The sequence below is a fragment of the Aulonocara sp. 'chitande type north' Nkhata Bay genome, linkage group LG3 (genome assembly GCF_057382095.1).
Source record: "Aulonocara sp. 'chitande type north' Nkhata Bay isolate Kocher_YH1m ecotype deep benthic linkage group LG3, A_spYH_male_GT1.1, whole genome shotgun sequence".
NCBI lineage: Eukaryota > Metazoa > Chordata > Actinopteri > Cichliformes > Cichlidae > Aulonocara > Aulonocara sp. 'chitande type north' Nkhata Bay.
This window is the reverse complement of record NC_141346.1, coordinates 4,052,684-4,077,062: the sequence shown is the minus strand read 5'-3', so window position 1 is coordinate 4,077,062 and position 24,379 is coordinate 4,052,684. Positions and strand designations below refer to the sequence as shown.

At 44.8% G+C, this 24,379-nt stretch overlaps 3 protein-coding genes across 3 annotated transcripts; 1 reads left to right on the top strand and 2 right to left on the bottom strand.

Annotated features, from left to right (window-relative positions):
* Positions 1 to 3,789: 3,789 nt before the first annotated feature.
* LOC147333578 (uncharacterized) lies at positions 3,790 to 8,447 on the bottom strand. The gene is made up of 7 exons (XM_086286392.1): positions 8,380 to 8,447; positions 8,176 to 8,273; positions 7,517 to 7,558; positions 7,191 to 7,442; positions 5,838 to 6,077; positions 5,294 to 5,530; positions 3,790 to 4,515 (listed from the first exon to the last, which is right to left on the bottom strand). Exons 2-7 carry the CDS (start codon positions 8,204 to 8,206, stop codon positions 4,400 to 4,402), a joined length of 918 nt encoding a protein of 305 aa, XP_086142518.1. The 5' UTR covers positions 8,207 to 8,273; positions 8,380 to 8,447; the 3' UTR covers positions 3,790 to 4,399.
* A 5,471-nt stretch (positions 8,448 to 13,918) lies between these two features.
* On the bottom strand, positions 13,919 to 16,959 carry LOC147333577 (E3 SUMO-protein ligase ZBED1-like). The gene is made up of 2 exons (XM_086286362.1): positions 15,392 to 16,959; positions 13,919 to 14,831 (listed from the first exon to the last, which is right to left on the bottom strand). The coding sequence occupies exons 1-2, from the start codon at positions 16,417 to 16,419 to the stop codon at positions 14,156 to 14,158; spliced, it is 1,704 nt and encodes a 567-aa protein (XP_086142488.1). The 5' UTR covers positions 16,420 to 16,959; the 3' UTR covers positions 13,919 to 14,155.
* Positions 16,960 to 18,919: 1,960 nt separating this feature from the next.
* LOC147333576 (E3 ubiquitin-protein ligase TRIM21-like) lies at positions 18,920 to 20,762 on the top strand. The gene has a single exon (XM_086286359.1). The coding sequence runs from the start codon at positions 18,920 to 18,922 to the stop codon at positions 20,624 to 20,626; it is 1,707 nt and encodes a 568-aa protein (XP_086142485.1). The 3' UTR covers positions 20,627 to 20,762.
* Positions 20,763 to 24,379: the final 3,617 nt, after the last annotated feature.

Here is a 24,379-nt window from a genome sequence, read left to right as displayed (position 1 = left end):
GCGGAAGCCGGTGTAGCCGCCGAAGCGCCTGCATTTATCGAGACTTTCAACCCCAGGTAGGCCAGTTATGGATCTTCGGATCCACATTACGTCAGCAGCTCCACCGTGAACTGTGTTCAAACAAACAGCGCTCACGCCTCACAGACGACAGCTTACAGTCCTGCGTAAAGATGAACGTGCCTTCGTACAGACGCTGTGCGCAGAGGTTCAGGAGCAGAAGTCCCGTTGTAAACATATCACGGCAGACCCGACGATGTTTGCATGAACGCGCTTTTCAGCATCTCTTTATTGACCACTTTTCACACACGGTTGCTGTACGCACACAGCCGGTGTTAAAGCTCACAGACCGACACAACAGCAGAGACGTTAAGGCGGCGAGGCGTGATTGCAGGTGCCGCTCAGGTGCGTCCACCTCCCCTGCAGCGCTGCAGACCACGCCCCGCCACACACATTAACCAGGTAAATACATATTTAGGCAGAATTTTGCAAAAGTCTATTTTTTTTTCAGCAGCATAGAGCTTTTTTCCCAATATTTTTTTTTAAAAGTCAGGTCAAGGCTCCAAAAGCCCAAAGGCGATATAAGGGTGGCTCACAGCAGTTTTTAGTTCAGCTTTCCTTTAATTACATAAATAAAATGTAATTTTCTCTGTAGCACTTCATGGATTTCATAAGCAAAAAAACACAAAGCATAAAGGTAAATAACAAAGTGTTATCTTCATGTTAGATGTCAGAAAGTATTTGTCTTTGTCGTTGCGTGGAAACCAGGTCCACGTGGCTCTTTGGGTCTTAAAGATTGCTGATCTCAGCTTTCGTTCCCCGTCCGACAGCACACATTTACTCTGACACTGGAAGTGAAACTGGGCGGATGTCAGACTGATACCACACATTTCTTTTAAAAGCTGGTGTTTTCTGTATTAACCGCTGTGGTCATGTGGTTCAGCGTGGTCACTTCCGTTCAGTTCAATTTTATTTATATAGCGCCAAATCACAACAACCGGTTGGGGCGAGAGAGGGAAGACAGGATAAAGACATGCTGTGGAAGAGAGACAGAGATTAATCAGTATGATTCATTGCAGGTAGAGTCGTGGTCTCTGAGCTGAGACTGTCTCCGGTTTGTCTCCTCTGCTCAAAGCTGCAAACTCCTCAGAGCAGCTCTGAAGCTTCAGAGAGAAGAAGCTCCCTAAGAACCCCTAAGGTGGTGTGAAACATTCACAGCTGGATGTTTTTAAGTGACTCTTTCATGACATTAACACATGTGAGGTTAACTATAAATCTCAGGAGTGTCTATCAAACTCCTGAGATGTGTTTGCTCCTGTTCACGGCTGTCGCTGACTCTGAGCCTCTGTAATAAACCTCCAAGGTCTCCATGTGTAAAGAAGTCTTCGTGCTGCAGTGAATCTGACCCTTAATGTTCTTCTTTAAGCTTCAAACACGTGTAATGAAGAAAGCTTGTTTATATGAGCTCCATAAAAACATCAGAGCAGGTTGAGGTGGCGTCCATCTCTGAACACTGTAGTTTGAGCATTCATCATCAATGAAAGCTGTTCCTTTGTAATTGTCACGGTCCCCGTGTCTCTCTGGTTGGCCCACGCTGGCTACAGGTTTTGTTGTTGTTAGTTTTAGTTTTTTGTCTCTCCTCCTCCTCTCTGCCTGGGTGGAGCTCATTACGGGCTCTCACTCTTGGCCCACGCACCCCTGTGGATGGTGTCCACCTGCGGCTGATCTGGCTGATTTCCCCAGCTGCTATTTAAGGCAGTGGCACAGAGCAGCTCACCGCTGGAACGTCGAACCACCTGAGTTCGTGCTCGCGGCATATTCAAAGAAGAATCGCTTACACGTGTTTTATGTTGTGGAACTAACCTTTGACCTTCTGTCTGTAGATTCTGGACCGAATCACCGGACCTGTCCAAGTGGGGCAGTGTGTGGAGTGTTGGAGCGAGTGCGGCTGAAGAGGAGTGCGTGTGTGCGGAGGAGCGGTGGCGGTGACTGAGTGGAAGAGGAAGCGTGTGTGTGGATTCCCCCCCCCCCTCCTTCTCTCCCTGGAGCCCTGGACCCCCTCCCAACTCACAGTACATATATTTTGCACTAAGGTGATCCCTATTGTAAATAAATCCCCTTTTTGTTTCCTTGAAAGAACTGTCTGCGCGTGGGTCCGTTCAGTAGCCATGACAGTAATCCTCCAAACCAGCTTTCCATGACCTCGATGAGATCATCAAGGTCATGGAAAGGTGGGATAGGCTGTTGTAGTTTTATAACTGTGATGTGTGTGTGGTTGTAATTACATACAGATCCATGCTGTAGTTTAAACTGGTCCTTATACCTGAATTTATTGTGTACCCACAAAGGAGACTCATTAAGCTAATTAATGATGTAGGGCTGACTCGTGCGCAGCTGTTTTACATAGGTTAACTTTTCTTTATTGTGCATTTATTCCCGGTCTCAGTGCACATTTATTTAGAGCTGTGAGTACACCTCACTCACCGCTCACACTGAAAACACGCTTTCCTCTTTCTGCACATTCACAGTTGCAGCTCATGTTTGTACTGCAGGTTATCAGACATGACCATTAATGCTGAAGCAAAGAAGATGTGACAATGACCGATAGTGAAACTGAGACACTGCCCAGAGAAGTGGATAAGAGGAAACAAGCTTTATTTACTGATCTCGGTTCAGGATTCTGGTCAGACGAGACACAAAAACACAAACCAAGTGTTAAAAACCACAGTTTGTTTACAAAGTTTATAAGTAGTACTCTGTGTTTTATAAATGTGTATAAATACAGCTCAGTGCATGTCTTATCAATATTCTATATACCATTGCTGCTCCTTAGTTTACCTTTATAAACACAGATGTGTTGTTATGACTGTGATCATGATTATCAGCAGCAGTAACAGCTGATATCAGCAACTCTAACAGTAACATGTCTGTATTTATGAGTGACTCAGCAAGGAAGCGAATACTCACTAATGTTTAATGGTGTAACTTTATTATAAAGTGCTGCACGTGGTTTATCTGTGAGCTCTCCGAGTCAGGTGCGTCTAAAAAGCATGAAGCAAACATTTAGAAAAAAATGCAACGAAAATGTAGGTTTTTTTAATTATTTGTTTAAATAATTAATGAAAATGTGTTCAAATGTGTTAAACTGAATGTTTGTCAATCCAGTAAATGTTTCCTTTAAATGGAGCATTTTATAAAATTACATAGAAAACTAAAGTTTCTGGGTCATTGTGGGCGGCGATGGTTTAAAATTAGTGTCAGACTGAAGCTCTGCTGGGTTTTCACCGTAGTAACAGTGAACAGAGTGAACTGCAGGAGTGTAAGAGACTCGGGCTGGAAACATGATAAAGTGTGAGAATGTAAGAAGATCAAAATGATGCTCAAAGAGAATAACAACATCATAACTGTATCGTAACTGAGCTTTGAAGAGTTATACTTGTTTGCGCTTGTCTCTGAGTCGGTTAGGTTACAGTTCACCCTCCGGTCTGTGGGCAGTTTCACGCATAATAGGAGTTAAAAACCATGACGAAGTTAAAAAAGTGTTAAATAACAGATTGTGTTATTCAGCTGATATGTGTCCACTAATAAAAGCAGGCTAACTCTAATATTAGGGTACTCGTCTGGGGCGCATTTAGGAATTTAGAAAATGCATGAAGACAAAAACGTGACTCATAATTACATCAAAGCTCAACTAAACTAAAGCCTCCTCTCAATAATTCTGTAGAAAAAAAACTCAACAAAAGTCTAGGATTATTTTAATATATCATTTTATTTTTTTCCAATATTGTTTCAGTTGTTTTAGTTTAGTTAATTTTACATCATGTGATGAGAATACTTTCTTCACAGCTGGTTTTAGTCTTGAGTTTTAGTTTCCACCCTGTGGCTGTGTGACTCCCGAGAACATGACATGACAACACCACAGGAAGCTTCCCCATCAGCTGAGCTGTAACATCCTCCAGCTGTTATATGGCTGGCGGATGTAGACAGTACAGAGAAAATAGTTCCAACATTAAACTGTTACAAGGTGTAAAGTTAAACATATACAGATTGAAACGTTATGTTATTAGTAAAAGTGGGAAACCCTCTCTGGGCTTCACTGTTACAGCAGTTTAACCTCCAACATCAGACGTTCATCTGTGAGCCGATACACAAAAGCTGGGATTCAAAGAGTCAGCAGGAGAGCGAGCGGAGAGCAGGGAGAAAACCCTGGACCCTGAACAAAGGCGTGTCCACAGTCCGTGACAGGTTTCAGTAACAAATCTTTCAGGAAGTGACTTTGAGGAGCGGGAAGAAACCAGTATCACATGTGCAGTCTGAGAAATGAGAAGCTGGAGCTTCCCACACGATGGACGCTTCCCTCTGCTCTGTGTGATGAAACGTCAGCGGAGTCAGAGCAGCAGACTCATTCAGAGTATTCAGAATCCTCGAAGAGCGCGCACTCAGCCGTGAGGTCAACCACCGCCTCGTAGTTTTCTTCAATGCACTGGATCATCTCCACGGAGACGGGAAGTCTGTTTGCTGTGGGCAAAGCATCGGGGTGAATGTTAGTCTCCACACATATACATACAGTCCTCAGTGAGACATGCTGCACCGCGGGCACCATCGTATGTCCAAGTTGGCCCACAGCAGGCCCACAGTGGGCAGCTGTGGGTGAACTGTAGGGCTGTGACTCATTACCGATGATACAGGACAATGGGTTTTAGTCTTTTAGTCTTGTCTCCATCATGTCTTCCAGCTTTGGGGTCTCCAACTCCAGTCCTCAGAGCTACCGTCCTGCAGCTTTTAGATGCATCCTTGTTCCGACACACCTGAATCAAATGAATGGCTTGTTACCAGGCCTTTCCCTAACTCGATGAAAAGCTGAAGAGGTAATTCAACCATTTGATTCAGCCGTTTCTCTGCATTAAAACAGTAGCTCTCAAAGACTGGAGTTGTAGATCTCTGCTTTAAACCGTGCAGCTCTGGAGGTCTGTGCAGCTACAGATCAGGCGTGTGCACCTTTTACTGCACCAGGTCACAGTTGAATCGATCACAATCAGGTTCCAACTTCTTAAAATAGTTTCAGACACTAGAAGCTGTTACCTTTGGTTCTTGTCTGCTGTTATTTGGGTGTATAAAGGTTAGTATGTGAGCCTGACCCTGGTTAAGAGCGGTGAAATATCAGATTAAAGCTATGGTTTGGCTTTAGCAGTCCGGTTACTGTAATAATTAAAAAGGCAGTGCAGACGTTTGTGATTTTACAGTCAGAGCTGCCAGCAGGACAGCAGCAGTGATGCACCTGTGTGCAGGTATCTACCTGAGCGCCTGGTGGCCAGCCGGTCCAAGCAGATGGACAGCAGCAGGCCGGTGGTGATGGAGTAAATACAAAAGGCCAGCAGGTGGGAGAGGAGTCTCAACACAGGCACACAAGAAGGAGGAGCAGGAGGACGAGGTGAGGAACAGTTGGTGGGAGGAGGAGGAGGGGGAAGAGAGGGGAAGGGGGACATGGTTTCACGAGAATGGACAGATGATCTGACGGAGGTCGTCGGGGGATCTGCAGGAGAGATAAGGAGGCGTCCTCAGTTCATTCACTCAGGGTTCGATAGAAAGGCTCAATGTGAGCGGTGCAGCGAGGCTACACCACAAACACAGGCTTTCATCTCCATCTATTAGTAATAGATGCTGAAGAGGAGCATGCTAGTTATTGCATCATTATTGATCGTGATTATAACCACAGTCAAATCTCAGAGTGATGAATTCTCTGTCTTTGCTCCACGTGCTCTCCATCGAGGTCAAGGACATTAGAAAAACACAAAAGAGGCCCAATTTATGATGACAGCAAAAGATGTCAGTGTTCTGACCTCTGACCCTCAGGTAGCTATGAGCAGATGATCCACTCAGATCAGTAGCACACCAGTAGAAACCCTCATTAGACTGCTGCACGTTGGAGATGGTGTGCTCTTTATTTCTAGGTCCAAGAAGACGTCCACTGTAGAAGAAGTAAGCTGCCACTGTTTCACCAGTGCTGAGCCTGCAACGCAGAGTGAGATTACTTCCTTTTGTCACAGGAAGTGCCGGGATCTCCAGGATCACTCCTTTTTCTGGGTAAGAGAGACAAAAGTACACACATGTAGACTGGAAGCTTCTGGAGACAGCATGCAGGAGGTCAAATGATGACGCCATAGGACTGAATTCATGAACGTTCATCATCACAGACTATAAATGATGGTGTGGCCACTGCAGTCTGACCCTCTGCTTTTATAATGATCACTCAGAGGCATTTTCTTCTTGCTATGATGGAGAAGAACAGATAGCTAGCGTAGCTGTCAAGCTGCTTCCATAGACCATACTGATGTTTGCTAATCAGTGCTACATATCGTCCAAATTAAAACGGGCATTTCACTGAAGTGCAGCACAAACTTCTGAGGTATTCTGTTATTACAATTAACTAACCAGCAGCCATCCTATTGGTCCAAAAGCATAAACACGGTCCAGAGGTAACTTTGCCAGTAACCACAGCTGCCTGTCAAAGCCCCGTCACTGAAAGAGGCCACGCCCCCACCGATGAAACTTTAATACGGTTTAAACAGGTGAGTAACAAAAACATTCTCTCCCAGTATTTTGCCCTTTTATTGTTATAAAGGGCAAAATTAGATTCACTTATTTATTTATTAGATATTTTAACATGAGAGCCTGTGAGGGCTAACGCCCTGCTGGAGCCTCTAGTGGACATTACAGGAACTACAGGAACTTTCAGCCCCGCAGGTCGATGGCTGTTCTGTACCACAGTGCAGCAGATTTAACACCATCTAGTTTAGTGTAGCAGTGAGTTCTAAGTACTTAAGTATCTCCTAATTACAAGTATTTTAAGTATATCAATGTTTTCTAGCCTAAAGAATCCAAAACAATATGAACAAAAATCTGAGACATTAATTGAAACATATATTAAAACAATATGAAAGTAAAATTCAGACAACGTGTCATTTGAAGTATAAACTGGATTCTTACGGCTCATCTCCACATTGTTGATCTATGGATCAAGCTGTTATTCACACATTCAAGGTGCTTTGTGCTAAATGCACCTGCACCTGCATATATATAAAAATAAATATATGGTTGTACTTCACCTGTCACAGGTGGTCCTGATGCTGTAATGCCCTTAAATGTTCAGAGCAACTGTGAAAAAAAAGAAGAAAAGAAACAACTTACTTTACCTGAAACACTGATGGTGACGTCATCACTCTTCTGCCCAGAACTGGTTTCACACCAGTAAATCGCTGTGAAGGTTGTTTTAAAGTCCTGAACACACAAGGACTCATCAAGTCTAGTGAAGTCTGCTGCTGCTCCACACTCATCAGTCTGGTTTCCTCTGGTCCTCCTCACCGTCCATCCATCATCACAGCTCAGAGACACTGGAGAGGATCCGCTGAAGACCTGCTGAAGGTTTGGACTGACAGACAGAGACACTGGAGGACACATGTGTAAATGTATTTGTGTTCTTGTTGGAGTCTCACTGATCGTTTTCACATCATCTCCTCACCTGCAGAAACAGTCGGTGCAGACAGCAGCAGCACACACACACCTGCAACAGGAGGAAAATCCACAGACTTTAGCTTTTTCTCACGTCCTCAGAGGTGCACACTAACAGACTGTGGCAGACGTCCACAGATCAGGAAGAAGACTGGACCATCCGGGACAAAAGACCGATATTTTCTTGGTTCCACATTCCTCACTATAAAGCACCTGAAGTACTGCTGAATCATCACAGCCTAATTGTTTTCAGCTTTTAGATCATTGTGTAAGTTTCCTCATATGTTTAAATGGGACAAAATATAAAAACTTTAAAGGTTTCAAAAACCTTCCAGACTCCCAGTTGCTGGTTTTCTTTCCTCATTTGTAATATTTATTGTGTCCTTTGTTGTTTGTGTCTATATTAAGAATAAACATTTAAAAAACAAGCACATCTTTTACAGAGACCCTGACTCTAAACTACAGACCCTGCTGAACATTAAACATTTCTGATTGGATTATTTTCTGGATTTACACAGAACAGAAAGGAGCAGACTTCCTGTTTTCTCCCCCGACAACACGGAGTAAACTCTCAGGATTCATCCAGTGTCCGTCCTTTACCTGGAGCTGGACTCACTGAGTGGGTGAGTGGGTGGGTGAGTGGGTGTAGGATTGCTGTGTGTGACTCACCGGGGAGCAGAGCCACAGGTGCAGTCTTCATGGTGTCTGGATGAGCATCGAGGGTCAGTGTGAGCTGCAGACTTTCACTTCAGCTCTTTCACAGCCGCCTGTTACCACATTAAAGACGGAAGCCTCAGTATAAGGAGGGGAAACAGGAGCAAAGGTCTGAGCTCTCAGCCAATCACGTTCAAGCACGGCCTTCTTAAAACTGACCTGCAAACGCTGCAGTTTAGAAATCCTTCGCGAGCTGTGTGAGTCTATCAGAGGTCCTTCAGTCAGTCTGAAGAAAACACAACAGCTGAGATTGTTAGTCTATAAACAAACTCCACCACAGTCACATGACGGCAGCGTCGCCACCTCTGAGCTAATGAGTTCCTGCAGCACAGAAGCTCCTCACCTGCTCACATCACCTGCCTGTGAGTTCAGAGGCTTCTGTTTGGATGCACACACAGAGCTGCAGACCACGTCTGACCAGCAGCGACTGGTTTGAATGTGACCTCCAGCTCTTCTACTGGACCTCTAAAGTGGGTCTCGTGTCCAGACACGAGTGTTTTTAACTCTCAGTGGCTCGTGTTGGACAGGAGATATGTGAAATGCGCCGGAGTGATGTTCTAATGCAGGTGGTCGGAAATAAGAAGTAAAACAAGCTCACAGTGAGTCAGTGTGGGTGAGCTGTGGCCAGGACAAACCCACAGTTAGTCCACGTGATCCCACCTACATTTTACTAAACCTATAGGCCTTTATGTGTGAAACTGCAGGGGCCCTGTGGGTGATAACTGTGGGTTTGTCCTGCCCACAGCTCACCCACACTGACTCACTGTGGGCTCAGGAGGACACGTTAGCCGGGGCATTATTATTTATTATAAAATAAAAGATGAAGCCAGAGAAGATGTTTTATTACACGCTCAGAAAATCGATGCTAGGAAGGAAGAAAGAAGGAAAGAAAGAAAGAAAGAAGAGGAAGAAGAGAGCTTGGATTTAAAGGGGAGGATGCTCATTTAAAGCTTTGATGTAAGTCCTCGTGTTTAAATTACGTTATGTTTGTTCACACTGTGAAACCTGCTGCTAAACAAACTGAGGCAGACTGACTGTGTTGTTTAAAGTCTGCATGAAAGCCGTCTGCAGGTTAGTTTGCTGCACTGTGATTGGTTTAAAGCTACCTCCACCACTCCAACCTCTTCTCTGCCCACTTCCTGTTTCGAGGCAAAGTCAGCCTCTTCAATGTAAGAAACAGGACAGATATATTTTTACATTTTCCTTCTCTGCTTGTGTTTAACTTACCTGAGTAAAGCTGAGAATCTTTATTGGAAATATAATTTAGACTGAAACGAAGTTTGTAATTCCATCTACTGATGTTATTATATTAATATGACACGAGGTCCAGTTGAACAGTAGTATCTGTACTTCTGCTTATTTTCCTCTGTTATTGAGCCTGTCGCTAGTTAGCTAACATAAACTAAGTCTGTCATTTGCAGCCATTCAACCAACCACATCACGTCATGATGCGCACAAGATGGCGCTACACGTTTTTAAAACTTTAAGCTCTTATTTGTTAAATCCAGCTTCACAGTTACATCAGTTTTTGAGAGCAGAGCTCAGTGATGGAAATGAGCCTTTACACATTTAAGAGTGTTGTTTCCACTTTAACGGGATCCTACAACTTTAAGTGGAGTGGACACAGCTCAGAGTACGAGAGCTGATGAAGCTCACGTTCACTTCACCATCGGCCTGTACAAATAACTGTCGATGTGTCAGTCTTCCATCAAATGCCAACGCTCAGCATCATCTTCAGCAGCAGCTGATTCTCAGACTGAACAGGCTTCATTTCTGTCTCTTTCTCCCACCTAGTGGTCATTCAGTGGTACTACAGATGATACGTCCCTTGCAGAAGCACGAGGCCTGACTCAGTGTGGCGTCATAAGTCGCTCACAGCCAGTTTAGCTCTTTTAGTTTTGTGTTTTTGCAGTTTCAGTTTGTTAACAATCACAGAGACACTCAGTGGACACAGGAAGTGTTGACTTAAAGTTTTGGACAGTTTTCATGTTGCACATAAAGACTTAGACCTCACAGCGATGGGTTATTAGAAGTGTGCGTGTTCTGTTTTTGAAAGCTGCAGATCATCACTCCAAAATTCTTCATCCCCTTAAAGTCCTGCTGCTGCTGCTGGGAGGTGCGTCCATCTGGCAGTTTACAGTTTTCATGCAGGTCACATTGAATGGTTTTATTTTGAAACACCTTGATGGTCTCCTCCTTCCTGCAGCTCTGGGGTCAAACTGTGGGATTACCCGGGTACGACGGTCTGATGTCCAGACCACACCCACAGGTCCTGTTCTGATGCGATCCTGCAGCCTCGATGCCTCGACTGCTCAGTCTGATCACGGGGCCGTTGATGGTGGTTGGTGATGCTTCATATTCAGCTGGATCAGTGACGGATGGAGGCACTTTTACTGCAGTCACACAAATCCTAAACAGGGAGGAGAAAAGAAGATAACACACGGCCAAGACATCCGGCAAGTTAACTTCAAATACCTGGGAGTTCATCTGGATCTCAGCTGGAGAACACAAGCCAACAGTGTCTGTGCTCGGATCCATCAGATACTTGATAGAGCGAGGCTTCAAACAGAAGTCAAGCCAGCACAGAAGACCATTTGCTGCCCTCTCCCCTCCCAGATGGACATTTATTCCTCCCGCTGCCTCAGCAGAGCAACAAACATCATCAAGAACAGCTGCACCCTGGTTTTGACCTGTTCAACCTGCTGCCCACAGGTGCATCAGTACCCACAGACTCAAGAACAGTTTAAGGTCTCAGTCTTATTCACAGAAGATGTTCCTGTAAGCATCCACACCATGTCATGGTCCAAAGAAACCATGATGCTTACTGTGAAGACTACAAAAGTTTGGTTTACAAATCCAGTGCCAGCAAATAGTGCAGAGACTGTAATTGATTGTAGATCACTGTAGTGGTTAATCGCACTCAGGATGATCAAAATAGAAAAGTTACAGATTCATGATTGTGCAGGAATGTGGGCGTGAACCAGAGCAAGGTCAAAGAAACAATAGCTCTATCAATAATATCTGTCAAGGGGCAGGTGAAGGCAGGTCTGCATCCATAGGTGAAGCTGCACCCACGATGTAGGACAAGAGGAGCGCCAACAAGGAGGAGCTTCATCTGAAGCCCCGCCTTCACTCTCTGATTACACATCACTTCCTGTTCACATGTTTATGTAATCATTTTAAATCTCTACAGTACCTGATCAATAAATAATAAACAGGTAGATTAAGGTGAGTTCTAATGCAGCATTACAGTTCAGCACACACGTAGAAACAGGCACGATCAAAATGTTCTTCTCTGCTGTTTGTTTAAAAAGCCGATCTTCTCTAAAGCTCTGTTTCCTGACAGTCGGCAGCTTTGACCTTTGACCCACATGAAGCTTCCAGGATATTTGTGGACGGGACGCTCCATGGATCATCAGAACACACGGAAACAGCACAGCAGCACTGAGGAACAACTGTGATATACATAAGTGATGAACGAAGTATTTTAATGTGTATTTATTTATATAATGATCATCACAGGGCTTTCTGCAGCCCTCTAGTGGATCATGGTGACGTGCATGCACCAGGTCATTGTGGTTTTATGCCTGGCTGTGGAAATCGTCAGTGTTCTGGCATCATTCAGCACCACTGAGTGATCCCTAGAGGGAGCTGGAGACCAGGAGTGAAACTGTGGCTACAGCAGGGCAGCTGTTGTGAGTCGCCAGCTGTGATCTGAGAATCAGCTGGATGTGAATAAACTAGATCAGGTTAGTGTTGGTGGTTGATTTAATACGAGCTGGTTCTGTGTGGCTGTGTCCACTGGAGGGGTGAAGTCGGGCCGTCGGAGCTCGACCACGACCCCCAGTCTGTTTATTCAAAACAATTCAGGTTACATTTGAAAATAAATCACTTTATAGCTTCCACAAGTTCATCACACTCAGAGAATACAGTGGTAGGGAAACTGAGCCAAACCGTCCGATCCCTGAACTTCCAAGATTGGGAGTTTGTTTTCCGCTCCACAAAACAACGTAACATCGAGCACGATGGAAAGAAAGTCCATCGCAGCGAGCCGAGTTCAACATCATCAGCAAAGTGTTCGCTGCAGTTTTCAATATAATCCATGGCAGACGATCACGATCCTCCACTATGATAAGATACGGCTGCTTGGTAACGTGGTTTCCTTTCTCCATTTATTGTTTTTACTCTATTCAAAACGTATTTGTGAACTTCATGAGTTTGTACAGCCCAAATTCAAATAAACCTACATTTTTAAAATCAGTTATTCACTTTGCAAAGGCTTCATATACATGGACTCTAACTGTGCTTTAAACCTGAGTCTAGATCAGCAGGCTCAGATATGAAGCCAAAACCAGACAATTAATCACTCAGTTTATATTATGTATCAACAAAACCCCGATAAAACCGAATGATGTTGTCATTCGAGTCAGTATGATAACAACGTTTATCCATAACAACCCAAACTGGCAGTTTCAAACAAGATGGCTAGAAAATCTAAAACTGGTTAAATTCATAGAGGAGAAAACAGAAAATGACTGAGTTAAAGATCAAACCTGCGCCTCGGTGAGATGGAAGGATTCAAAGCATATATTAGAGGTGAAGTCCTCGGCTTTATGAGTGCAAACAGCAAAAAAATGGAACAAACTAATTAAATCTTTGGAATTAGACTTAAATATTAGCGATGAATCAAACTGTTACGTTTGAGAAGTGAATATAATCAATTATCTTCTGATACAGCAACAAAAAGTCTGTGGCGATCTTATTATGATCAGTGGGAGAAAGTGGGAAGGCCCTCGGCATGGAGTTAAGGAAATGCAGTCTTTAATAGCACAAAGACCTCTTCAGCGCATGTAACAGTATACCCATGTGAAATTTATGACAGTTTTAGAGAATTTTATGAAAATGTTTATAAATCGGAACATGCTTCAGAACAGGAACCTTAGCTCACATTCAGTCATAGACACTGAGGTACTTCAGGCTATCCAAGCATTAACAGTGGTAAGAGCACCCGGGCCGGAGGCCTTCTGATTGAATTTTACAAAACTGTCCAAGAAAAATGAATAATTTCACTTTTTAACATGCATGAAGAAGCATATCAAAGTGAGGCTCTCCACCCACTGAGACGGCAATGAGTACTTGTTTACCTGGTAAACCTCCTGCAGAGCGCTCATCACTCAGACCAATGACTCTGATGGGGGTGGACACTAAAATACTTCTATTAGACCCTTGGATCGCACATTTAGTTAGCGTTGTATGAAAGCATCAGGGGTTTCACAACATAAGAAGGGTTCTGAATGTAGGCTCGCCAGGCCTTGGACAGGATAGACCGCTCAGATTTATGTAACGTTCTCCCAAGTTAGGATTTGGAAATCATTTTCTCAGAGGGGTTCAACCTTTGTAACAAACAATACTTTCTAAACCCGTCACATTAGCCATCTCCTATGCTAGTTATTCTGACGATAACAGTAATAACTGACCTATTTGGTGTCTCGCCCTGTAAGATGATGACCTGACCTTTTCTGACTAGGCTGTCTGTCAGCACACCAAAATTCATGCAACAAATAGAAATATTAGGATGATTTCCTGGCTGTAATATAAATGATTAAAAATCCTCCATCCTGCTTCTGAACAAGGATGAAAGGCTCAACCCTTTAATGCTGAGTTAATGAAGTTAATACAGAATAAACACAAAGAATGCTTAAATTCAGAGAAGTTTAATAGTGTTCAGGATCAGCACGACTCAGATTAAAGACATCTTTCTAGTATCTGCTGATAGGAAATAATACTGAAACCAGGCCTAACAATGATCCAACTATCACAGAAATGTAGAAGACAAAATGTGTAACATCTTAATGCCAGCTGAATGTCAAAAAGGGACGAAAGTCAATATTTAAAACCTGCGAGTGTTGAACGTTTCTCCCTCCAAAGACCCGGCTCAGTCCTTCTGTGCGCTCAGCCAGTTACTGAGGCAGACTATCCTGTTTACCTCTTCTGAGGACAAAGACGCACGCTTCTTCTCAGTGACGTCACCTGAGAGTGAGAATAAGCTCTCACAGGGCACTGTGGTTGCAGGGGTTGACAGGTACTTGCGTGCAATAGATGCCAGCCTGGCATGCGCCCCTTCTCTCTTTGACCACCACTGTAGAGGACACTCCCCTGCGCCCGCTTTGGGCTCTGCTTTGTACCGATCCAGACAGCGGCCGATGGAGTCTTCCTCCTCCTCTGTATCTGAATCTGAAGAACCCAGGAGGAAGATGGACATCTTGCTCTTCTTTGGTGACGGTTCCTCTTTTATCTGGACAGATGGTTGTTGTGCTTGTGTCTCTGCCATCAGAAGGTCATGTACCAGAGTCCACACCTCTCGTCTTTCATCTTTGGGAAGACACTTGAGGTCTTTAAACCTGGGATCAAGGGCAGTAGCGATCTTCAGCCATGTGAGATTGCTGCTGGCCCTCCGCTGAGCTAGGTCTGTGGTAAAAACCATCTTAAACGTCACAACGTAGACTGGGTCATCATCCAAGGGCTCCATGACCCAGAACAAATGACGCAAGGCTGGCAGCACCATGGAACAGGAGACATAGCGCTCTCCCCCCAGCAGTTCGGTCACATATCTGCAACAGAAAGAACAAGTGTGTATTTTTCTACTAATCGCACAGAGACGAACACAAATACCACAATATGTCAGTAAGTGATCCTCTAATTGAAAAGTATTGCAGTTATCTCACTCACTGTTAGCACTGTGTGCTGTGGGTTGGAAAATAGAAGCAAGAGCTGGGGTGGGAGGGGAGAGAGGTTCACCCTGCAAAGCTTTCCCGTGTGTTGTAGGCTAACACGGAGACAGAAAACCATTCCCCTTTAAAACCCCATCTATAATCACCTATCAACATCACATTAACTGTGTCAATCAACATCATGTCATTAAGATCACAAGCATACATTTGAATTGTGGGAAAAAATACAAACTGCACAGAATCCCAACCAGGAAGTTTGAATCCCGAACCTTCATTCAGTGAGGAAACAGCTCTAACCACTGCACCACCTGATCTCAGCCCAAACACTAACTATGCTAAGACACAACCGCACAGAGACAAACACGTGGAAACACACAGGAGTGTGCTTGAAGACGGAGCTGGAACGTAGACGCGCACAAACGAGAAACAGGATGATTTACCTGCAAGGTTCCAGCAGTTCCTCCAGCTTCTGCAGTCTGTCGAGCTCCTGCTCAGTCAGCATGGTCACCGTGCTGTTTTGCTGAGCCAGGATGGAGGTGAGCACGGATTTGTTTCTCTGGATCTGCTTGATCATCTCCAGGGTGGAGTTCCATCTAGTCTGAGCATCCTGAACCAGTGCTTCCGTGTCATGTCCATGTGCAGCTTGCTGTGCATTTAATTCCTGAGCGTTCGCCGGACTATCCTCAAAATGTCCAACAATCTCGCGACATTTGGCCAGAACTCTTTCAAAGCCGCTGTCGTTCAGAGCAACTGTGATGGCACTGTGCAGAATGTGGGCCGTGCAGGGCATGTGTTCAAATGGAAGCAGGCTGGCCACATCGACCATGTTACCATACAGCCACGCACTGTCGGTGCCGAGCGTGGTTAGCTTGTCCCCGATTTTCCACTCGTTTGCAACACTCAGAAAATGGTCAGCATAGTGTCTCTCTTCAGTTTTACTCACCGCTAGTGCAAACGACTGTAGAGCCCAGTCGTTATCAATAAAGTGCGCTGTGACGGCGCAGTAGTTATCGCTGTCCACCGACGTCCAGTGGTCTCCGGTGAGGGCGACGTTCATTGCGCCCAGGAGCGTGGTGTGCCGCTGAGCCCTCTGGTCCTCATACACAGCGCGCAGTCTCGACACAATGGTTTCTGTGGAGGGCGGATTGTAGCACATGTCTCCCGATGCAGCGCGAAGGACTTCTTTCAGTCCGTCATCTTCTACCATGCTCGCTGGTCGGCAGCTTTTAGCTATCCAAACAACCAAGGCGCTGGTTAACTTTTCACTCACTTCTTCTGTTTTAAGCCCACGATAGTCCTGCGATTCAGCCGGGTGCTTCGCTCTCAGGTGATACCCCAGAGACGAATTGCTTCTGTGGTACCTGAACTCAGCTTCGCAAATCGTGCACGTTACTCTCGTTTTGTCCAACACGCCGTTAGGCAACTTCTTAAAGTAAAACTTTCCGCCCAAAGGTCCGTCCTTCTCCATGCTCGCGCCTGTTAGCTACAGTAGCATGGCAACGCTTCTTCTTCTTCTAATCATTTCCGGCAGGCCAAAGGCCAGCATAGCACAGTGCTGCCCCCTAATGCAGAGCTGCTGAACACAGGAATATTTGGATTTGCTTCTTTTTCTCTGCTCATGTTCAACTTGTCTGATTCAAGCTGGGAATATTTATTAGAAACAAAGTGAATAATATTATTTTATTATCACGTTGATGCAGCACATGGTTCAGTTAGCTTTGTATAAACACGTGTTAGAAATGTTCTTCAATCAGCTCTTTTTACTCTCATTTCACAGCCACTACTTTTTACTTTTACTTCAGTAAAGAAGTTGAAACAGTACTTGGAGTATTTTTAACAGTAGTACTTCTACTTCAGTACACACTGTGTGTACTTTTACCACCTGTGTCTGAGACCTCCTTCAGGGTCCACCTGAAGCTCTCAGTCTGCTGTGGAAAAAGGAAATCCAGGTGAGTTTCTCCTGATCACCTGAGGCCGTCATTACTGTGTGAACCCACACACCACTCCTCACTCCTCCACCCGCTGCACACAGTCACTGAGTACAGACCGGCTGATTCCTGTAAAGGGAGAGGCAGGAAGAGGCGGAGCAACAGCTGAAAAACAAGAAGCTCAACGTCATTTTGCAGAAGTGAAAGTGTGAGAGAGCAGCAGCAGAGCTGCAGTCGAGTCCTGTTTGTCTCTAAAAGAAGATTCACTGGAGTCCATCAGGTTCCTCTCAGCAACAGTGGTGAGTGCAGCTGATCACACTTCCTGCTTCTACACAAATCTTCACTCTGTTCACTTCATCAGGGCTCTAGAGCGCCACCTCATTTCTCCATGGTGCCACTTAGGCTACGTCCACACTCGCCCGGATAGATTTGAAAACAGCGCTCCGCGTCCACACTGGTGTTTTCAGTCGTTTTCACAGAGTTGTGCGTCCACATTAAGACGGCTGAAAACGCTTACGTTCCAGTCCTGCGCATGCGTGAAACGCAAGACGATTCGACCGGTCTCATTTCTGTCTGCCGCTGGTTTACTTTCCAGCTGTTTGAAACGTCGCGGCAAAAGGTGGAGGAAAAGCACCGAGTTTTAAAATGGACTAACAATGAGGTGGAGTTGTTGCTGCGAGTAACACAAAAGTACAAAGTTGCAAAAGCGAGAGAGAATTAAAGAATTTGAAGAAAAGCTCTGTGGAGCATGTGCAGACTGATATTCATCTTTAATAGGACTGTCAAAACTGCTGCTGTATAATACCTTTGTTTAATTGGTCACATGACTAACATGCGTCATCGTTTTAGAAAGTCTCTGTTTTCACTGTTCACACTGTGACACAAACGCACCGTCTCCAAATGTTTCGTTTTCAAAATGTTTTCCTTGGAGAAAACGCCGTCTCAGTGTGGAGGCCAAAGCAGAGAGAAAACGCCGTCTCAGTGTGGAGGCCAAAGCGGAGAGAAAACGCCGTCTCAGTGTGGAGGCCAAAGCGGAGAGAAAACGCCGTCTCAGTGTGGAGGCCAAAGCGGAGAGAAAACTGCTTTTTCAAACAAAATCGCATTAGTGTGGACGTAGCCTAAACAAATAGGTCACACCGGTACGACCAACCATTCGAGCAAAAACAAAAGGAAAAGTCTCCGTGTGGTCAACAACACATTATGCCCGTATCGTTGGCTAAACCAATCAGAGAGAGGGCAGGACCTCTCTGATTGGCCGTGGTCCAGATATTCCTGCAGGCCTACGTGTGGACGTTTGAAAGTGCAGGAGGTGAGCAGCCTGATAGGATGGATGTAGCTGTGGGTAATGAGAAAAGAGGAAAAGAACGACTGATAACTTTTTCGTTGAGGCCGGTGCTCTGACACGGAGCTATCAACCTCTCAGTGTCTAACAGTCGAAGAAGCTGTTGAAGAATCGTGTTCTGTGTGTGATGCTGCTGTCTGCTCTGTTGTGTCTGAGATTGTATGTGCAGCTTTGTATGTGCAGGTCCATGGATGCAAGTGTTGTTCCCATAATCCTCTCTGCAGACTTTATGACTCTGCAGAGCCTTCCTCTCTGTCTGTGTAGTGTTTCCGTACCAGACAGTGATGCCTGCGGTGAGGATGCTGTCTATCAGTCCTCTGCAGGCCTGGGTGAGAGGGTGGTGGTTCATGCCAGCTTTCCTGAGCAGCCTAATGAAATAAAGCCTTTGCTGGGCTTTTTTCACAGTTGCTGTAGTGTTGAGAGTCCAGCTCAGGTCTGATGTAACCTGCAGTCCCAGGAATCTGTGGCTGTTTGCCCTCTCCACCTCCGTCCCTTTGACGATAAGAGGCTGCAGGGGAGGGAGTTCTTCCAAAAGTGCAGTATTCATTCCTTGGTCCGTGTTGAGGATGAGGTGAAGAAGCTTCTGTGATGAAAAGAAACTTAAATAAGTCCAGACGCTTTTCTCTCCAAGCTCCTCAGACTACTGACGCTTGTTTCTCTCTTTGTAAAAATGAAATTTAAAGTGAATTTTGAATCAAATGTTTCTCTTCTTTCTCCCTCAGAGTGCAGACATGTCTGCTGCCAGCAATCTGCGATCTGAAGATCAGTTTCTGTGCTCCATCTGTCTGGATGTGTTCACTGATCCAGTCTCTACACCATGTGGACACAACTTCTGCAAAACCTGCATCAGTCAGCACTGGGACATGAATCAGAGCTGTCAGTGTCCCATGTGTAAAGAGACTTTCTACACTCGACCTCAGCTGAGGGTCAACACCTTCATCTCTGAGGTGGTTGCTCAGTTCAGACGTGAAGCTCAGCAGAAAGCCAGCAGCAGCAGCTCAGAGCAACAAACTGCCAAACCAGGAGAAGTTCCCTGTGACGTCTGCACTGGAACCAGACTGAAGGCCCTGAAGTCCTGCCTGGTGTGTCAGACCTCCTACTGTCAGACCCACCTGGAGCCTCATCTGACAGTGAAACGTCTGAATAGACATCAGCTGGTTGATGCTGTGGAGAACCTGGAAGGCAGGATGTGCACGAAGCACGATAAACTCCTGGAGCTGTTCTGTAAGACCGACCAGACATGTGTCTGCGTGCTCTGCTCTGTTTTAGACCACAAGAACCACGAGTTTGTTCCTCTGAGAGAAGAATATGAAGGAAAGAAGGCAGAGCTGGAGAAGACAGAGGCTGAGATTCAACAGATGATCCAGAAGAGACGACTGAAGATTCAGGAGATCACAGAGTCGGTGAAGATGAGTAAAGATGCTGCAGACAGACAGAAAGCAGAAGGTGTTCAGGTCTTCACGGCTCTGATGGAGTCTGTTGAGAGACGCCTGAAGGAGCTCATGAAGGAGATCGAAGACAAACAGGAAGCTACAGAGAAACAGGCTGAAGGTCTCATCAAAGATCTGGAACAGGAAATCTCTGAGCTGATGGAGAGAAGCTCTGAGGTGGAGCAGCTCTCACGCTCTGAAGACCACCTCCACCTCCTCCAAAGCTTCTCCTCCCTGAAAGCTGCTCCACCCAGCAAGGACTGGACAGAGGTCAGAGTTCATCCACCATCATATGAGGGGACTGTGGGGAGAGCTGTGGCTCAGCTGGAGGAGACAGTCTGGAAACCCATGAAGAAGAAGCTGTTTGAGGCTGCAGAGCTGCAGAGGGTGCAGCAGCATGAGGTGGATGTGACTCTGGATCCTGATACAGCTCATCCTGACCTCATCCTGTCTGATGATGGAAAACAAGTGTATGATAGTGATGTGGAGAAGAAACTTCCAGACAACCCAGAGAGATTTTCTCAGTGTGTTAATGTTTTAGGAGAGCAGAGTTTCTCTTCAGGCAGATTTTACTTTGAGGTTCAGGTTAAAGGAAAGACTGAGTGGGATTTAGGAGTGGCCACAGAGTCGATCAACAGGAAGGGACAAATCACACTGAGACCTCAGAATGGTTTCTGGACTGTGAGGCTGAGAAATGGAAATGAGTACAAAGCTGCTGCTGGTCCTTCAGTCCCCCTCTGTCTCCATCCTGGTCCTGAGAAGGTGGGGGTGTTTGTGGATTATGAGGAGGGTCTGGTCTCCTTTTATGATGTAGGTGCTGCAGCTCTGATCTACTCCTTTACTGGCTGCTCCTTCACTCACAAACTCCACCCATTCTTCAGTCCCTGTACTAATGATGGAGGTAAAAACTCTGCACCTCTGATCATCTGTCCTGTCAATCAAACTGATCAACGACTGATTTTATTGGATGAATGATTGATTTTTCTTGAAGGGAACAAATGAACATATTGAGTGTAAATCCTCTACAGTCTCCATGTTTCTATAGAATCTGATCATCAGGACTCTGATTCACACTTTGATTCTCATGGAGTTTGATTTGAACAGAAGAAAAGTTGAATCAGGAAATGTTCCCACTGATGGAGACTCGAGCTGAAGAGCAAATATCAGAGAACAAATGTCCAAAAGCTTCATTTCCAATAAAGTTTGTTCAATGCTTTGAGTGAATCCAGACTCATGTGTGGCTGTTATATGGAGCATCAGAGTCCAGCTGAGTTATGTTGGATACAAACTGCTTATTTTGGCTCTGTAAGTAGTAAAGCTGAATGAAGGTGACTCTGTTAGGACAACTTGTTCAGTGCAAGCACACAGTACTAAGAATAAGTTGATGTTTCTGACTGTGCAGGACTAACTGTGTATCTACTGACAAACATTTCACGTTCTATTAAATTAGAAAGCAATTAGTGTAAACCTGATGATGATTCAAAAAGAAGAATTCACAGCAGTTCCTGTAATGGCATCAAAATCAGCCCAACTTTTATTTTGAAATGCAAAACAGTATGCTTAGTAAGGATGTTTGTTTCCTGTCCTGCCTGAATGACTGTCATGGATCGAGGTGGTCCACATGTAAGCGCAGAAGAAGGTCTAACTTAGTGGCAGTGGATGTGGGTTGGACATGTAATGACCTTTGACCTGCAGGTGACCATCTTCAAGATTCAAAGATTCAAGATTCAAAGTGTTTGTCATGTGTCACAAGAGAAAAGGCATTTCTCTGTGCAATGAAATTCTTTGCTGTCCACCCACAGATGCTGATTAATATATACAATAGAAATAGAACATATATAAACACTTCTGTGACGGAGGACTCAGATCTGCTGGTGTCCTGCAAGCAAACAATCAGATTCTTTAGAACAAAAACTTTTTTTCTTTATTAAAACATGTTTTTTCTTACATTCAGCGTCCCCCTGGTCAGTCTGGATAGCCCTGACCACCACCCCACACACAATAATGTCATGAAAGCATATTTTTAAAAGGGCTCTGCAAACATGGCCAATAACTTATTCATACCTCAGCTCCCCTTTGACCTCAGAGTTTGGTGCCCTCCTCCTCCTGAGACGTGGAAGCATGTCTGCCATGGCAGTGTGTTAACATGTGTCTTCTTTCATAAAGTTTTCCAGTCCATGGATTTTATTCCAGTCTCGCGTCGTATTATTGGAAGGGACACATGACCGCCGGCCAAAACTGACACACGTGTAAAATACAGGATTATAACATCAGATCAGGGATCATGTTGTTCAGGTCATGATGCTGTGTGTGTTGCCGTGGGAACAATAATCATAGATTATGTGGAAAAACAGAAAGTTTCTCCTGGTGTCATTACTGCAGTACCCACAGTACAGCTCTAGTACACACAATACTCCCCCCATTATCACTGCACACTTCTTCAGCTGGTGATGAGCGCCCCCTGGTATCACAGTGTTGATGACGTCATGCAAAGTGAAAAATAAACAGTGTCTGTTAATAAAAATCATTTGTTCATTCTCATGTTTGCATCATGTTTCTGTAAAACCATCAGCTGTTTTTATAAGAACAGAAACATGTTAACACAAAGTTTCCTCAGACTGTGTGAACATCAGAGGACCTGTGACCAAGACTAAAGACTGTTTGACTTCTGTCCATGGACGCAGGATTGTCTGATGTCCTATAAACACATCACGACTGCAGAGGCTGAAGCAGCGCTCGTACACAGGTGTTCAGTGACATCACACAGGTGGGCTGTGACCTGAGCCATCACCTGCTGACAGCCCTTCACAGCTTCGTATAACTGAACGTCTGAAGCTGCGTTTCACTAACAGCTAATAACACCGTGAGTCCTCAAAGGCTTCACACACATCACTGCACACATTTATACATCCTAGTTGAAGCTTGTGGATCATGCACGTCAATGATGCTTCAGCCTCAGAGGGTCATAACAGAGGGTCAAGGTGACAGGTGGAGGATTTAGATTTAAACAGCAGATGCACTGCAACAGAAAACAAAGTTATCATAGAGCTCTCCTGGTATGCTATTCCTAAGCACAGGCCCTGCACACAACATAAAGTACTGAAGCTCTGTTGTTTTCCATCTATCAGTTTCTGATTACTCTGATTACTTGGCCTGCGGTTAAACTCGATTGGTGTGTAAGTTCCCAGTTCTTTCAACCTTACTGAAAGTTCCCCAACAGTCTGGCTGGACAGCCTAGCTGCAGGTACCTTCATCCACATGTTCACGAGTTTTCTTGTAACTCCAAGACAACATAAATGCATATAACCCAAGTTAAACATTGTAATCATCTCAACTATACCAGCTACAGGAGACAATGTTTGATGTTGTATGTCTTCCATTTTCTAATAATTGCTCCCACAGCTGATTTCTTCACACCAAGCTGCTTACCTATTGCAGATTCAGTCTTCCCAGCCTATGATGAAAATTACAGGCCTCTCTCATCTTTTAAATGGGAGAACTTGCACAATTGTTGGCTGAATAAATACTTTTTGCCTCATTGTACATCTCTATCTTTCACCACACTAACCTGCAGTAAATCCTATAGCTGTCTTTCCAGCCAGTTCTCTACATTGCATGCCCAATAGCAATGCAGGGAATTGGCTACAGTGTTGGCTCGATCTGGTTGTAGAGATTTCTTCCTTAGTGTCCTTTCCTATAAAATCCCTGGATGTTTGGCAAGGCTAAGTTACCTGAAAACATGGCCTGTGCCTAAGAAAGCACAGCATTTTTCCCAATTTTGAAAGATGGGAAGGAAATCCTGTACTCCCTGAAATATAGATAGAGCAGAGCTCTGATAGGAGGATCCTTTGGTTAATGAAGATCTCAGAATCCCAAAAGCTGGATTCTGTTCATCTGGACGTAACATTTTCAGTGGAAGAAACATTTTGTCATTTCATCAGAGAGAAGAAATGTTCCTCCCACTGAAAACGCTCCAGATGAACAGAATCCACTTTTTGGGATTTACTCATCTGCATGATTGAGCATCAAGCATCAAGACAAGAGCTCAGAATGTTTCTTCAGCTCACAGCATTTAAAGGCATCCTTTACTCACCTGAGGAGATTTGGTCCAGGTGTATCTGAGGTGTTAGAACAGCTGTGTTAAAGGAGCAGAAATACAGAAAAGACCCACGAGAAGCAGAGACCTCAGTCTGACCTTGAAAACAGAAAACAAACAAAGGAAAAACAAAGATGATGTTCCTCAGGACATCAGAGCGGACTGGAAACACCGAAATACGACGGTCCATGTGTATCAGAGCAATGAACACCAGCATCTCTTACAGGACCAGGATCACAGAGATGAATGAAGATCCTCTGAGAACTAAAGACTTCAGTCTGAAACTGAAAGACCCCCAACTTAGTGACCATGGTGGCTACACCTGCACCGTCTACAAGGGTGGGTACATCCTGCTACACAAAGTACTGTTACTAAATATCACAGGTGAGAAAAATATTCTGAATCCCAGATGTGTAAACCTGTGTGTGGGTCCAGCTGTTTCCAGCTGAGTGAGAATAAAAGCTGCACAGCTGTTTGTGCAGCCTCACACATCAACACACATCAGTTCAGCTCCAAGTCAGAGAAACACTGAAAACAGGAGCTGCTGGTTACACAGCAGAGGACATGATGGAGGATCCACCTCACTGATGTCAGTCTGTTTCATGTTCTGTTGTCAGTTCTGCAGGTGGAGA

Bases quoted from the DNA above. Each gene is read 5' to 3' on its own strand.
- LOC147333578 (XM_086286392.1), bottom strand. From the start codon at position 8,206: ATGAAGACTGCACCTGTGGCTCTGCTCCCCG. The intron at 7,443-7,516 runs GTGAGGAGATGA...TGTGTCCTCCAG, and splicing joins TGCACCGACTGTTTCTGCAG to TGTCTCTGTCTGTCAGTCCA. The intron at 5,531-5,837 runs GTCAGAACACTG...TCTCTCCTGCAG, and splicing joins TAGCTACCTGAGGGTCAGAG to ATCCCCCGACGACCTCCGTC.
- LOC147333577 (XM_086286362.1), bottom strand. From the start codon at position 16,419: ATGGAGAAGGACGGACCTTTGGGCGGAAAGTTTTACTTTAAGAAGTTG. The intron at 14,832-15,391 runs GTAAATCATCCT...TTTCTGTTGCAG, and splicing joins GAACTGCTGGAACCTTGCAG to ATATGTGACCGAACTGCTGG.
- LOC147333576 (XM_086286359.1), top strand. From the start codon at position 18,920: ATGTTTCTCTTCTTTCTCCCTCAGAGTGCAGACATGTCTGCTGCCAGC.